The sequence below is a fragment of the Diplotaxodon limnothrissa genome, linkage group LG1 (genome assembly GCF_057381915.1).
Source record: "Diplotaxodon limnothrissa isolate DT_005_m linkage group LG1, D_limnothrissa_male_GT1.1, whole genome shotgun sequence".
NCBI lineage: Eukaryota > Metazoa > Chordata > Actinopteri > Cichliformes > Cichlidae > Diplotaxodon > Diplotaxodon limnothrissa.
In genome coordinates this window covers 24,423,583-24,440,774 of record NC_140596.1, presented here as the reverse complement: position 1 = coordinate 24,440,774, position 17,192 = coordinate 24,423,583, and the positions used below count along the sequence as shown (strand labels likewise).

The 17,192-nt window shown below is 42.6% G+C and overlaps 1 protein-coding gene across 2 annotated transcripts in view; it reads right to left on the bottom strand.

The window, feature by feature from the left end:
- Positions 1–15,007, bottom strand: part of cbfa2t3 (CBFA2/RUNX1 partner transcriptional co-repressor 3) — a 40,924-nt gene extending 25,917 nt beyond the window's left edge. For both annotated transcript variants that reach the window (XM_085345551.1, XM_085345600.1), the window contains exon 1: positions 14,207–15,007. In XM_085345551.1, the coding sequence (XP_085201677.1) occupies positions 14,207–14,453 (247 nt within the window). In that variant the 5' untranslated portion in view covers positions 14,454–15,007. The remainder of the gene's footprint in view (positions 1–14,206) is intronic.
- Positions 15,008–17,192: the final 2,185 nt, after the last annotated feature.

Below are 17,192 nucleotides of genomic sequence, written 5' to 3'. Positions count from 1 at the left end.
TCTTTGCGTGAGTGTGTGTTAACAGAGCGCGTGAACTACGGCTGCCTATTCTTCTCCCCGTGTCTCCCCTCTCTCTTATGCTTTGTGCACCGTTAAAAACCTGACACTGAGCTGTCACTTACAGCTAAGATAGGAAAACAAACAGCAGATTAGTCATTCTCCTGCTTGATGTCTTGTATTTCATTTCATTCTGTGTTAAATGTCTGCTCTGTCACTATGGAGCTGTCAGCGCTGACAAAACTGTCTGTAGCCTGAACTGCTCTCCAGCCTGCCAGCGCTCTCATACCTCTTCATTTGCCCCGCGGGCACAGTAACAAAAGCTCCTGACATTAGCCAGGCACGGGGAGGGTGTTCTGTATTATTCTGGAGGACCCCATAGGTTTCACACACAGACACACAAGAAACAAGAATGCAGCAGAGGAGGCGGAGGCGGGGTGGGGGGGAGACATTTATGTGACAGGTTAGAGGGAAGCTTTGACAGTTTCTCCATTTAGCCTACAGCCAGCTCACGCTGGAAGCTGCAGAAATAAATACCAGCAAGTCCTCTGGGACGCAGGCCGACTACAGGACGCCGCCACAAAAACAGAGCGAGTGGCTAAAGAAGGAGAGCGCCCGCTGTGCCAATAACATGGTGATTATGTGAGCTAATTGGGAAATTAAGATGACCTGATGCCATGCGATGGTCAAGGTGGAGGGAAAACTGCCACTGTAAGGGAACTGTGTAAATTTATGTAAATTTAAACAAAACATCTGCACTCTTACACTGGTATAATCTTCCTAGGGAGAGATGACAGGAAACAAAATCTATATAGTTTATATTAGTGCATGCTTACTAAGTTACAGTTTTTTAGGAAAAAATAAAGCCTAATCCAGGGAAGATAATCTCAGTCTTGTATATGTCACAAAATTATCCACTCATATGTCTCCTTATGCTTTGTTCTTCTCTGTTATTACAAGTGCATCTCGTTCATGTTACATAAAAAGAGAGACGCTGTGGAATCAATCATAGTTTCAGGGGAGAAAGTGATATGAGTGAAAACATTACCAGGTGATTATCAGTTCATTTAATGCATAACATTATGTTTCATGAGATGAAATTCTGCCACAGACTCAAAAATAATCTTTAAACCTTTTAAAAGATCTTTTCACCAGGTCCAGCTCACCATATCACAAACTTTGTGGTCCTACAAAGCATCTTTATGTTTTCTCATATCACATTTATTTCTTTACCTGAAGGTCTCTGGAGGAACTTATAGATTTCTCCACAAAGACATAACATAGTTTTCAGAAATCTTACAGATGGGCTGATTTCTGTTGGAAGCAATAATTGAAATATCAAACACAACCTCTACACCCTGCAGACGTGACTGCGCCGCTCCTCAAAGTCACCACTACTCTTTGACATATCAAGGAAATCTCTAACCTTCCTCTCTCTACACTTCAAATATATCTGTTTTCTGAAAGGTTGAAATATCAATTTCCAAGTGAAATTAGAACTTTACACGGGCAACACTTTTATCTGAAGGGGCACAGTTTCTCTATTCCTGTGTGTGCGTGTGTGGAGAGACAGACATGCACAGGAAGGAAGGCTGAAGTCGAGATTAAGGTCTGTACAACTAGCTGGTAACACACTCAGTGGCTCAGCCTCCTATTTGAAGAGGGACGGAACCATCTGTGTGGCACAGGATCTGTTTCCAGGAGATAACGACATTTTTAATTTCACAAATACTGTAAGGGGAGAGAGAGAGCGCAAATGTGAGAGACATGCCTTCCTTCCCAATCTCTGTCTGCACGGTCGCCCCGTTGCAGCACTTCCCCAGACGTCCAGAGAGGACGTGTTTTCGAGTGGAGGCCTTAATAACTTCAGTCTGTGTTCCTTTGCGCTTGTTTATCCCACGCCTGTGATAAAGGGCTCGATGTGGGGCAGAAGGAAAGGGAGGGATTCATTATATCATGTAGCGGTGGCGATTTGCACTTCCCATTTTCTCTGCCGGCCTGTTCGCTTGGCGTGATTAAAACACAGCTCGGTGCTACTGTAGATTAGCCCAGCTGTATCCTGTGTCAGAGTCTGATCTGAGCACATTTCCTACAATGAAGTAGAAAGGGTGGGAGGTGACAAGATGTAGCAGTGGGAATGGGACGAGGAAAAGAAAGGGGTCAAAAGAAGGTCAGAGGTGAGTGACCAGGCGAGGAAGTAAAAAAAGGTGAGGAGGGATAGCGGGAGGTGAAATAGGCACAAGATAAGGAAGGGAGGAGGAGGAAGGTTGTTCTTCTTGGCTGTAGCTGTCAGCATTTCAGCTACATACTGTGGTGACACTGGTTTGAACCTGCATTCACAACCGGGTGTTTATGTGAGCTACAAATGCGCCTCGTTTGAAAAATGCATAATTGAAGGTGCAATTTGTGAATGCTTTATATTTTGATGAATTTTTGAAGAGTCAATTCAACAAATAATTTTCAGAAATGCTTAGCTATAAAGGGTGAGTTTTCAACCATGAATGTTCCAGATAAAGTAATTCAAGCATCTCACCTGCTGTGAGAAAGCTGGAGAAAAGACACCTGATAATTCCAGTGAAAACAGTATTATTACTAGATATGCCTGTGTGTGTGCTGTGGCGCTTAAGAATATGAGTGGATATGTGCACATTTGGGAGAAAGCAAAAGGAAAAGAGAGAAAGAGTGATATTTCAAACACACAATTGGGGTTTTACTTGGCCTCCACCCACCGCTCTGCTCCCACGCTGTGGCGTCAGCAGGCCAGCCATCCAGCGAGTGTGTTTCTCATTCCATCAGATGTTGGGAAGCTGCTCGCTTCTTGACTCTAGTCTCTGACATTCTCCATCTCCCCAGAGAGGCTGGGCAGCCTTGTCACAGTAATGTCAAACACATGTGGAGCAGACCAGAGAACGGCCGACCAAAAACACACACACACACACAAAAGACAGAGGACTGAGCAGCAGGCATCCAGAACCACGCTGGTTTACCCCAGTGTGCATCAGGATAAACAGCACCGAAACTATAGAGATGCTGCACCTCATCATTTGCTCTCATAAATTTACACAAAAAGCACAAATTTTCATATCGCTCTCACTGATCTCACTTCAACTGTGTAATAAGCACACTGTTCCTCTGCTGTGAGCAACAGTTCTGCAAAGAACTGCCAGAGAGCAAAAGTCAACTAAGCTGGATGTTTCTCTACATCACAGATGTACAGTATAACTCCCCTGTTAGTCTGAACACACGCAAATATACACTGAGGGCTGCAACAACTGGAACCAACAACTAGTGACTGGCTTCTGTACAATTTGCAGTTTTAGAGTTACTGAAACCATAAGTGCTGTGTTTTTTTCTCTTTATCTATTAATGCATAATCTTCTCAAATTAAAGGCAAGGCCATGTGACTTCCTACAATCAGCTAATCAGAGCAACTGGTGAGCGACAACTTGTATGACAAAGAAGAAGACAATCAGGGGAGTGTACATATGTCAAACAACACAAATATGAACTACTTCAACTTATTTTCACCATAAACTTTGCTGCTATAGTGTTTGATTAAGAATAGTGTGTTATTCATATAAGGTTTTGCTTCTTAATTAATTAGATATAGTACACACAGCTCCTCCGTTTAATGAGGAAATCACTCACACATAAACCCATCAAAACATCTTCAAAACTGGGATTGCGATTTTTTTTCTTTTTGTACCACTGACTAAACTTTGCAGAAAAGAGAGGAAGAAATGAAAGATCATCTTCTCAAACCGCCTCGTCTTGTTTATTTCTTCTTCTCTTTGCTGAATAGCGATTTTCCTTTTCAACACACTGTGTTTGAAATTTTTCAGCTAATACATCTACAGCATGAGGGTTTCTATAAATGTTTGTTGACTAGAGAAAGATATGTAAACACACGCAAACACAGGTTTGATATCTTTGGCCTGTGTCAGCCGCTTGACTTGTCTTGTTTGTGATGGCCCAGGTGTCTCTGTTGTGCTGACCACCTGACCGGCTCGCTGTGTGCTTGCAGCTCCCGCCCACCCAGGGCCATCTGCTCCACTCATTAATTAGGAGGCAGCCAGTTTCACCTGCACTGCCTGCATTTAGATCCCAATAATTAACACACACAAACGCACACAGACACATACTCAACAAGCCCACACACCCATATAACAAACACATAAGCTGAGGCATCAAGTCAAAGTATAAGCGAGAGCCTTTTCTCTGTTAGACACTGAAGGCTTCTATCATCTCCATTTCTGCTGTTGAATGCCTGATATGTAACTCACTGATAAACTAATGAGGTATAACAAACAAAAGAGAAAGCCATCTTGAAGGGAATGGAAGTGAAGTACACTGGCCTGTGGTTTTGCTTGATGCCTTTTCTTCTGAGGAAAAGTGGTCCTATTACTCAAAACCTGTGGTTGTTTCCCTCTGTATATATAAAACAGCAGACATCCTATCCGTGCACCTGTAGTAGATGGGAACTGAACAAACACTCTGCAGGCTCGGGTCATAATGAATGGCCAGCCTTTTAAGAGAGCTACTTAATGATGAAGTGGGGACATCTGCCCTAGCAGGCAGCAGGCCCTCCTGGTCTGAGCGATTGGGCAGCCGGCACTGGGAAGGAGAGAGGACGAGATGCTCACTTGGTGGTGATGGAAGTATAATGTGCGGTGAGGCAGGGTGTCTGCACTGCGGTTTCACCTCTGCAACCTCCCATCTATTGTTCAAGACTATTATCAACTGTTCAATTATTCAGATGATATTTACCAGGGCCAATTACACGGGGCCACATCCTGCAGAGAAAATGGCCGGAGTGTTTTACTGTTGCACTTGCATGCGGAAGAGTGCGCTGCTGAGGCTGTTCAAGTGGGGCTCAGAAACCTTTGGCTGGACTTGTTTTCTTCGCTGGGAGTGTCTCCACACTCACAAGAGTTATTATGAGCCGTCCAGTCCTTTATAACCCACTTCTCTAGTGCCTCCACAGAATGGTCTCACCGCAGTGACAAGTAAAAGGTTATCCCTCAAAGCTGTTCAAATCTTAACATAAACAAACACTCGTGACACCATACCTTGCACTACACTGTTTTGGGGCACCGAGCAGTTCAGTTAAGGGTAAATGCCTAAATGTATCCCTTCACACCCATTGCCTTCATCCAGACCAAATTCACAGAGACCAAAGATTTTGTGTCACCACTTTGTCTCAGCATCACTTTGATGTGTAGCACAGACTCGTGTGGCGAACAACTCATGACCTCCCCTTGCTCTGTCTTTCAGTGTCTCTGTCTTTTTATGTCTAATCTCAGCTCTAAAGAATTAAAAGTACAGGAAAAGAGAAAAGTTCATATAGCACTACTGATATTAATAGCAACAATAATATTATTAGAGTCACTTTTTCCTGCCCCTGTAACTGTCTCTTGTTACCAGTGTTATTCAATTCAATTATATTTACAAGGCAACATCCTACAGTGGCCCAGCAGTAACCATCTAAAGACATCATAACACGCAAAGCGACAAAAAAAGGCAAAAGCAAAGGTTATCCAGTATCCTGATCTTCACCTTCACACAAAACATTGAATGCTTACAATAATGTGAAAGTTTACACTTGAAATATTTTAGTATTTAAAGCTTTTCCATTTAAAACATCGAAAGGGGAATTAAAAATAATGCATGCCAATAAAAATAATAATAGACATGTTTTTTTAAAGGCGTTTTGCCGTAGTTTCACTCAAAACTGACTTTTGCAGGTTGTACTTACTTTATGAAGGTCGAGGTCAAGCTGAGGTAACAGTAGCGGAGATAATCCACACCAAATAGTTTCTAAAACCGATTTTTATATGTCATCTCAATCCTCATCATTTGAAAATAATAATAATAATAATAAAGCTTTGTCGCGGTCTTATTCCTTATTTTTCTGTCTTTGAAATATTGAGAGGAAAGAGCGAGAGTCTAGCAGGAAAAAACAGACGGTTTAACTTTCCTTTGGGTGTTCAGTAGGGGGTCTTGACTTTCCAGGTTTAATAAATTATGAGGTATTTCACTTCTCAGTTATATCGAAAAACGTATAAATAAAATCAAAGCCAGAGCTCTTGGATCTTTAAGCAGATTGATGTCTTTGGTTTTTGCAGTCTGAGTTGTTGTTTTTGTTTTTTTCTTTTAAAGCAAAAATCAGAATTTGTCCCAGGCATGTAAATCCGCACTCTTGCTCATTTTAACCATCCCAGATCGAAGAAGGAAAAACACAGCCGAGTTTCACCTGCAAAAAACCCCAAATATATCTATCTATCTATATATTTTTTTTTTAAAGCGAACAAAACTATTAACCTGTCGCTACTGCAGAAATCATCGCATCTCCCAGGCAAAACCCCCCCGAAATTATAAAGATGCGGATCCTCTGTTCGGCAGGGTGCGTCTATTATTCCTCCTGTTACAACTTTAAAACCCTCCTTTTTTAACTTCACAGTTAAGCCACAGTCCGTGGTGTCAGGAGCGACTTCTTGTACATCCGACGAAACGAAGTGACCTTCTTCTTTTTCTGTCTCTTTTAAAAAACGTTTAAGCACACAGTCACCCTACAGCCCGTGGACAGGCTGCTCCACCACCACGCTTCTCAGTACGGCACTTCTCCGACGCGCTGTCTTTCAGTGTTGTGGTCTTTAAAGAAAAAAAAAGAGGAACGCAAAAAAAAAAAAAAAAAAAAAAAAGCTTCACTTCCAAAAAAGAAAATCACATTCGGCTGAGCAGATCTGACGGTTTATTTTCCTTTGGATTCACAATTTGGGATTTGCAGACTTGTTTTGTCTTCTTCACTGATGAGTGGAGCTGGCGGGGCCACTGTGCGCAGTAACCGCGGCTCTCTCCTCCTCCTCCTCTCTCTCTCTGTCCTCGCTGTAGCCTTCTGTCTGCGTTTAAACACCATCTGGAGCTCCTAACCTCTCTCTCTCCCTCCCTCTCTCTCTCTCTCTCCCTCTCTCTCTCGGGTACCATCATAGGCGAGAGCTGGCAGCTATTGTGCAGGAATCCTTTCTAAATTGAAAAAGATCCAACATTGCACATTGTAAACCCCGCATTTGTCCAAAGTTATTAAAAATATGCGATTTAACCAGTAAAACCTTGCTAAAAAAAACCCACATCTGCAGTTCTCCAATAAAATGCAGGCAAAAATGAATAATAATAAGCTGGATGAAGATGTATCGTAATGACATTATATGGCTGTATGGTTTGTAATATATAGCCTATCCTTTCCTACCTATATATTTTTTTAGAAGTTTTTTTTAGAAGCTAAACAGCTCGAATCCAAAAGCTCTGAGACTGAGTGAAATACAACTCTTTTACCGTCCCGCTGTCTGCCCGTGGGGGCCGCTGTTTCCTCATATCAGGACGAGGGGACGACAAGGAAGGCAGATTATATTTACTTTAACACTTGGGGGGGAAACCACAAGCTTTCTGAGAACTGAATGAATGCAAAAGAATGCGTCTGTCGGCATGTGACCATACGCCAATAAACGCAACGCGTCTCGTAAAAGTGACAGTTTCCCTTTATGTTCAAGTGTTGTCCTTAATAGTCAAGTCAGTGGATTGTTGTAAAGAAGGATAGCAGGACGATTCGTCTTGTAAAAGAGCTCTATAAATGTGCCCCATATCTTCCCACCCATATACTTGTTTCAACTGCGATCACACGTGGCAACATTAGTATTCCCACTTTGCAATGGATTCATGAATGATGACTGCTTCAGCCTTTAATCCTTCTCATTTGATGTAACATCTGTCCGAGGATGACGAATGACAATTCAAAAAAATAACAATTATTTTAAATGGACTAATCTGTCTTTTTTTTTTTAATCAATTCATTAGCACGTCAATAAAATTTCAGCAGTTTAAACGGTGAAAAATGTCCATCGGAAGTTTCCAGAAGCAAGAAGATGTTCTGCTCTCCGGATCAGCAATCCCAAACTTTTTCATTTATTTATTTAGAAAACGCAGTTTTATTTTTAGGTTTCTTTTAAATCTGAAAACAATAATATTAAGTACCCATAAATATATAAAGTAATATGAATGCATTGTCCTAAATAGGTAAACAAATACACTGGATCGGCAGACAGAGATACACAAAGAGCGACAGCAAAAAAGGCAGGTACAGTACATCTGCCTCCTCTATAGTGAGAATCCTCCACCTGTCCACACTGGTCTGTTAGTCTCGTTGCCCCACCCACCTGCCCTCTCTCCCTCCAACAGACACACATAGCCATGGAAGGGGACAGAAGACAAAGCTGACACCCTTCTGACCCCTTCTGCGTCGACAGAACAAACAGAACCAGCTTGTAAAGTACACACAGACAGCTGCTGTGCCCTGACTCCAGTCTCACCAGCCTTCGCCAGCACTGAACGCAAATGCTGCCGTCGTATGGAGACTTCTGAAAAAGCCCTCCACTGCTGATTAAATAATGTGAGCAAGTGCGCAGGGGGGGAAGCCCCGTTCCTCTCTGACTGGAACAGTTCCCTGCACGGCTGATGAGAGGCAATAACTTCAGGTAACGTCAGCACCAGGTGCCAATGTTCTTTTTTTTCTTCAAGCCACAATATCTGATCAAGCTGTTGCTGCAAATGTGATCAAACCAACAAAAGCAGGAGAAATACACCGCAAGATTACACACATAAACTGATGCATGGGACATTACAAGGGTGAATCTCCCACAGACTGGGTAGCTAGCGCTAAACTTCAGAGTTTTGGCCCTAAAGCAGCTCTGTATACATGCATGTTGCAGTGTGTGTGCGCACCATTGGTGACTTATTTGCTCTCTGCAGAATACTGAGAAAGGAAGAGATATGTGTGTCTCTGTGTGGCCCTGAGTGACAGAAAGGTAGGCGATGGGGGTTGCATCCAAAGAAAGGATTCCTGTCAAGGTGACAGCTCGGAGATTGACAGGATGCTATTCTCTTCGGGAACAGCGTCAGTCAACCTGTCAGCCTCCCTGTACGACAGCCTCTCACTCCTCTTAATTTGGCCTTTTGTTGAGCGGTCACCGGGTTAGCTCTGACACTCCATGTGGCCAGCCCGATAAACTGCACAATGAAACCCACTCACGCAAGGTGGGAACTCGCCTCGATGAACTCTCTGTGGCATAATACTGTGACTGGAAGTCCCTTTGATGGCATTAATGACAAAAACAGCTTTGTCTTCCCCGCCTTTTCACTCTCTATCTCCCTGTCACACCACAAACACCCCCACCCTCCACCTTCCAACCATTGCTCTGGATTCTATTATGTTGGCAGCATCTTCTGGGTAGTTGAGCACAAACTGAGACAGAAGAACTCAGTTCGGTCATTGTGCTGCTTTGGAAATGACTATTTCTGTTTGTGTGTGTCAGACTAAAAGCAAGAAAGAAAGAGAGAAGTTTTGCAGCATTTCCTCCTCTTGCACATTGTAAATCCTTTCCTATAGTGGCAGTCACAGGCTAGTGTGTTGAAAGGAGATAAGGCCCTGAGCCGGCTGAAAGGAACGCTAGACCCATTGTGTCCCTGCGCTCTTCTCCCTTCTGCTATCCTTTCCTCTGTCGTGCGCGTTCAACAGACCACACGTTCGTGGAGCTACCATTAATGTCACCAGTGTAGGCTCCAGGCAGACATGAAGGAGGAAAGAGCACATTTTGATCAAAAGAACGGGGGGGGGGGGGGGGGGGGGGGGGGGGGGGGGTTAACTGCACCGAGTTATGCTGTTTGATAGAAACGATTAGAATCATACCGAGCCTCCTCTCCTCTGAGTCACATGCATCGTTTGTGAATATGACTCGTGTACTTTAAACTCTATTTTCTTTGATAAAGCACTTAACGGGATGTTTATCTCTCACTTTGTATTCCAGCATCTTAAATGTGTGCAGGTCCTCCAGCTGCTCCATCATATTATGAAAGAGAGAGTCTTCCTGTAATATGGCGTGGTGTAACGGATCATTGACCCACCCACTCAAGCACACACGGCGGAATGCTGCTTTTACAAATTGCACCCATAGACCCCCTGACATTTTGTTTGCAATCAAGCAGGAAAGTATCGCCTGTTTGAATCATCCAGGCATGATGGGAATCGTAAATTCAATCCATGCTCTTGGACCAAGTACTTCATTTCCAGTATTGTCATCTTCAACTAATAAGAGTACTATCTATTACGGCATTACTGTAGATGCTCCAGCATATGCAATGAAGCTGATTAATTACCCACTCTATGTGCTTTGGTTAAATTCTGCATTTCAGATGGTGAAATTTGGCACGAGTATCGCAGGGATGTGTTTCATTCATAGTGTTACAACCAAATATGGCTTCAGAGGACTTACACGCTGGCATGAAGTTTTCTTTAACCAGAGTGCTAGGCTATGTGTACACGTGGTCATATCTGACCAAGAGAAGTGCAAACTTACAAAAGAGGAAGTGACATCTGATCAAATCAAGTGTTGACTCAAGAGCAGGATATGCAGCCTGAGCGAGGCGAGGGGGGACGGACAACAGCCAGTAAAATGTCTGCAGGCAGGTGAACGCGTCCCATACGTTCACATGAAAAAGTCAGTGCTAAGTATGTCTGTGTTTCCCAAGAGACAATATGTGTGTGTGTGTGTGTGTGTGTGTTTGTGTGGAAGCAGACAGTTGGTGGTGCTGGCACTGGAGATAGTGAGTAGAGGGGGATGAGGCGCTGTATCAAGTTGTGAACATCTGTTCCTCATAGAAACCACAAAGCTGGTACTGAGGAAATAAAGAGGATAACTGCTCTACTGCTCTCTCTCTCTCTTTCACACACACACACACACACACACACACACACACACACACACACACACACACACACACACACACACACACACACACACACACACACACACACACACTCATCTCACTTTTTTCCACTCCTTGTTTACTCAGTACTTTTACCTCTTCTTGCATCACTATCAGCATCCATGTTTTTCCAACATTTTTGATCATCCATTTCACATTTATTTTCTCATATCTCTGCTGGAAATCCAGTGATGTAATCATTAAGCAATGGATAAGTGCACACAGCCGATGGTATATTTTTCATGTAGATGAAGTTTCAAAATACTATTACAAAATATGTCCCGTAGTTCTAGATGCGATAACAATTATGTAAGCTGGACTTCTAAGAAAGAGTGACATGGCGAAACCGCAAGACCAAGCATTTACAAAGAAGGAGGACAAAAGATAAACTGATCCACAGACTTAAAACTAAACAAAAGCACATGTGGTTGATTTTCCAATCCTAAAGTCAAAACTGTAAATGGATAGTTAATTAAGCTTTAGTCAATACCTAGTTTGCTTTTGACAATCAATAAGATTATTATTAAAGCCTCTAGTCACCCGTAGCCTCGTGCAGTCCTCAGAGATTTTGGTCCAGATTGTCATAACACGGTTGCTGCAGATTTATCAGCTTGACATACACGATGAGTCTCCCGCTCCACTACACCCTAACAGTGCTCTGTTGGACTGAGATCTGGTGACTGTGGAGGCCAGTTGAGTACAGTGAACTCATGTTCAAGAAACCAGTTTGAGATGATTTGAGTTTTGTAACCCAGTGGATTATCCCGCTGGAAGCAGCCGTCAAAAGATGGGCACACTGGTCATAAAAGGTTAGACATGGCCAGCAGCAGTATTCATTTAAGCTGTGAAGCTGAGTTTAATAGTGGTCATTTGATATTAAGGGGGTCAGTGTAAACTGTAGCATCAGTTTCCCGTTCTCAGATGACAGGTTTTGATCACTGTGGCGTTCTGTGTCTGCTTAAAGATTTGAATCAAGGTATGCAGAGATGCTCTGCATGCCTTTGCTGTAACAAGTAGTTATTTGAACTACTGTTGTCTTTCTCTGGGCTCAAAACTGAGGTTAAATCCCAGGAGAACAAGAATTTGTGAAATCCTCAGACCAGCCCATCTGGCAGAAACAACCATTCCCTGTTCCAAGTCATTTAAATCTTTTTTTTTTCCCTATTATGATGCTCGGTTTGAACTTCAGCAGGTTATCTAGACCATTTCCACAAACCTAGATGCACTGAGTTTCTACCATATGATTGACTGATTACATTTACACTTTACAGAGAAGCAGAACAGGTGTAACTAATGAAATAGCCGGTGGGTGTACACATAGTATTTATTACTGTGTAAAAAGTTTTATAAACATCAGCTGCAACTTAACAAACACGTGGCGGCTCACACATGATTTATAATACAGTTATTAGTATTACTCATTATTCTATTAATGAGTATTTCAGTGTTGACAGTGACAGTAAAACGTTTTAATTAACTATTTAAAATGACTATTATGAAGCGTAATTAAAAAGCTTTATTTAGAGTCTATGTTAGATGACTAATCGTGCAAACAGGTCTTTGGCAAGCCGGATAACAAAGAAAGCAACAAAGTTATGTGCTTATGTATTTATACGAAACTTATTACTGGTGAGATGCCTGTTTTTGTCAAAGAAAATTGTAAAGAATAGCCTCTTCATAGCTATAGAGGATTAGAGTTGGCACAAAATTACAAAGTCTATGATACAGCAGACATGAGCCAAGGCTTTGTTAGGGATTCTCTGCACCTTTTTCATCAAAGACCCTTGATTTAGTCCTTGCTGCTTTTCTTCTTCCTCTCTCCATCTCTCTCACTGCCTTACTGGCTCTATCTGGGCCTGCTGCGAGGTTGTGCGAGCGCTGGGTGGCAGTTCCTTATTGTACAGTGTCTATATGAGTGTGCGTCTGTGTGTATGTGTGAGTCTGTATGCTGTGTGCGACTGATAAGACCCAGGGAGAAGAGCCAGCATGCCGACATATTCTTGCCACCGCGGTTATCGCCTGTCGCAGCTGTGCCTGAGCTCTGCGACATCTGCTCCCTCACAGGAAGCCTATGCTGTGGCTCACAACACCTCTCCCTCACACACACACACACACACACACACACACACACACACACACACACACACACACACACACACATATGTACATGCATGAACACATACTTTACTCCCGCTTCTCCATACAGTGAGAACATGTTACCGGACTGTACCCCCCCACCACCACACACACACATGCACGCACACACAGTTACATCAGGTAAACTACATGAGACAAAGAGCTGTGTTTATAGTTCTCAATGGCACATTTTGTTTTTCTCAGTCTACACATGTGTGCATGTGTGTGTGTGATGAATGGGCTGGAGCACCAACGCTGGAGTTCTACTGGGTTTTTATCACTGAATTACAGGGGGGGATGCTTATGACTAAGCCTAATTATAGAGGCCTTATCGCTGCAACGTTCACAAAGCTCATTACTGCCAAGAGACGGTATGCGCTGCAGGTAATTCACCACGTTGGGTATTAGTCCTCGCACTGGCTTACCGTTTCTACATATTTAGAGTCTATAAAATTAGGCTTTTAATGTCTGATTCTTAATGCATCTCTCTCTTCAAACCCTTCGCTGATTTAAGTGAAGGTTTTCATTTTTATACCTAAAGGCAGTGTTTTCACTTCTTTATGAATCAATTACATTTTTTTCTCTTTTTACTTTTTTTTTTAACCTCACATGTCTTTTCATGTATTCTTCAGCTGTCTGCTCTCTTAAACCTGTCCATCTGTCATTCACCATTTTTGACCTTCATGTGTATTATGAAACCATTAAAGCTCAACAGTGAAACTCCAGAATCTGGTTCTGTTCCTTTTAGCTGCTTGGGGAAGCCCAGAGGAAGACACCCCCGGCTCACCCACCCAACCACCAAAAGCTCTAAAAACCTCTTTCCTTTTCCTTTCCAGCGCCCACAGGATAAATGTGCTCCACTGGGCTTGGTAACAACAAGGACAAGTTTATTCAATCTAGACTGGTAATATGAAGAAATGGGGGGGAAGCGGGGGGGGGGCACGCAGACAAAAAACAAAGCGTTAAGAGAGCAATTTAACACCAGTTTTATTTGTTATAAAACAGGCCAAAAAAGGCCATGTTTTGATGCCCTTCTAACCTTGAATCCTTTTGCTTCAGTCATCAAATAGCAAGATGAAGAAACCTCACATAACCCCACATAGCATGTAGCACAAAGTCAACACAAACTGATTATACGTCAATCACTTGAACTTAATGAGCAGATCAGACCGCTGCGGGACCCTCCGTCACTCATCGCGATTAACACGATGCCAAAAGACCTTCATAAAAAAGGTCCTGTAAGATGACAAGCTCATACCTTCGCTATATCTGTAACGGCTGCTGGCCACCAGGTTGTGATCGAGGCTTCCAGGCTGGAGTATGTGGGCAGTGAATTTATCCCTCAGCTCGCGGTGGCTGATAAGTGTGACGGTAGGGACACGTGGAGCAAACGCTGGAACAGCTCTCAGGTCAGCCCTCTTCTGGCGCTCCAAATGGACCTCAGCAGACATGTTCGGACTTTCCTGTTTATTTGAGAGGTGAGAGGCTTGGAGCATGAGGGACATGCTCTTTGAAACTCTCTGGCGCACACTGGCAGCTTGCAGGTTCAACCGTGGAAGCAGCAACAGCACACTTAACACTAAAAGTTAGTATTACCTCCAAAGGCTTTCCTGCTGAATGTTCTCGTTCAGTTTCACTTGAGGATTTCCATGTGTTTCTTTACAATTTCTAGTTTTGCCTTTGAGGGCCCAGTGGATCATTCTGTGACCCGCTGAGCTGTTGTACACATACACGGACTTAGCTTCACTTAAGGCTCCAAAAATTGAAATAGACAGTAACAGCCAGCCTTTCCTTATATTCCTTTCATTCCTTCAGTGAATAAGTTTATCCTGGTTGAAGTATTCCTGGAATCTTCTGGTGTTTTTTTCTTTGCCTCTTGCCTGCGTGCAGGAAAGAGAAATAGATTGTAGTTGTATTCTGTTTTTTCACAAGTAAGTCTTTGTCCTTAACCGCTGTTCCCTTTAACATGGCACATCTTGCATGTAAATCCCCATTTCTTTCTTCTTCTTGGTTCACCCGATCCTCTCAGTCGCTCTTCTCTTCTCCCCAGCAGAGTGTGTGGGAGTTAATCAAGAGTGTGTGTGTGAGTGTCAAAGGCAGGTCAGCTTGTCTTGTGGCTCTGGCTGAGGGGTTGTGCTCTCATCTGAACCCTCCTCCTCCTGCCTGCCACAACAGCTCAAAAGAGAAGTGAGTGCTTGGATGTCACACTATCTGTGTGTGTGGTTATTTTTTCTGTCTTGAGGCTAACACCCCTGGGGAGGCCAGGCAGCAGTGCTGCTTGCGGTGATAGCTGCAGACAGCAGCATGCAGCAGGACCTGGGCCTCAGTCTGGGCTTCCTCTGTCAGGAACCAGCTGTGTCGGCCAGAAACCGCTCCTTCCCTTACTGCATCCTCCCTTCAGAGGTGCCCTCCTTTGCTTCTGTGCACCTTGCCCGGTGGCTATAATGATGCCGTCTGTGCTCCCTTGTTCAAAATCCTTCCTTGTTGTTCTTCCCCCTGTTTAATTTTTGGGTTTTGATTCAAACCAGTTACTTCATCATCGGGATTTTTCTTCTGCCTCGCTGCAAAACAACACACTAAAAAACTTTGGATGTTTCGTTTTTGTATATTTCATGGAAGTTTACAGAACAGGACAACAGGAAATACAACAAAAGCCAAAGTAACTGTTTATCAAACTGTACACAGAACTGGAACACAGCAAATCAATTAACCAGCTGACTTTCCTATAATAATCTGCTCTTATACCAACACACACACAGAGATGTATCTCAAAAGTTTATAATATTAATCCATGTTTTTATTAACTCCTAAAAAGTAGATGCTCAGGACTTTTTAGTCCTGGCTTGGTTCATGGTAGACAGATATTTAGTCAAAGTAGTTATGGGACACAGCTATCTATTTTGTTATTTTTAATATACATCATAGGACTAAAAAGCTAGAAGTTGGCCATCAATTCTCCTGACCAGTGATAATATTAATCGTAATAAATGTGTTTATTTCAATTAATTAATAAAGAAATACTTTGATTTCAGGTTAAATATAAATATTAAAGTAGCATACTAATTGTCAAAACTCATATTTACCATTATAGCACCATAATAGGTCATAATAGAAATATAAAAATGCAGTTAACAACTTCAATATTCTCTTTTTTTCACTAACCATTTCACCAGAAATTGAGTGGACAGGCCAACCGACCAAATCCACGTTTTACTTCTCTTTTTTTTTTTTTTTTTCGATAAATGAAGGGTTTCCCTGTGGAAGTTCTTTTTCCCCACTGATAGACAAATGGCGTGTCTTTATCCAAAAGACACATGCATATGTCTGCCTCATATTAGTCCAAAATAATAAAAAGCTTATAACTCATGTCCTCTGTGATTACTGACTGTCTGTATACACTTCATACTTCCTCAATGGCTTTCTGGTGTCGTTGACATCAGCCAAATTAAAGATCGTGACATGATAATTGTTTTGTCACTAATATTTTTAACTTTTTTATTCATTCCTACTACGTGTGAGCAACATGAAGCTGTTGCTGCAAAGTAGAAAGAAAGTAAGTAGGACTACAGCTGCAGTGGGAAAGAACATGCTGAAACAGGACACATGCTCTCACACACAGGAACCAAAGACATCGACTTTTACCTACTCTGGCCTCTGACCTGGGGGCTCATTGAACAATAACCATAACACAGAGTCCCAGCATTAACCCTCACTGCTGCTACACACACACACACACACACACACACACACATTTCCACACAATTTATGTTTGTGTATGTCGTTTACTGATGAGAGAAGTGAGAGGGGATGTGAGTACACAGATGTGCCAAGTGCCTGGTTGAAACTAACACACAGATGGTCATCAGCAGAGAGGAAGTGAGAGAAACCCATGTTGCTTTCTCTGACTTTGGGCGTGGGGAACAAACAGTGTGAAAGAGAGAGAGAGAGAGAGAGAGAGAGAGAGAGGGAGGGAGAGAGAGAGAGAGAGAGGGAGAGAGAGACCTGATTTCTCTATAAACCAACAGTGTGTGAAGAAGATGAAATTTAGGTGTTTTTTAATGTATTTTTATTAGAACAACCATTGGTGATTTCCCAGTCACAGGTATTCAAACACAGAACATCTGCACTCTGTTTTAAAGCTGATATAATTCTGAATAATAGCAACAATCAAACTGCTGTTACATTTCATTTAGGAGTTGATTCTCTGACGACATGATTGCATTTTGGCATGGATTTTTAGGGGG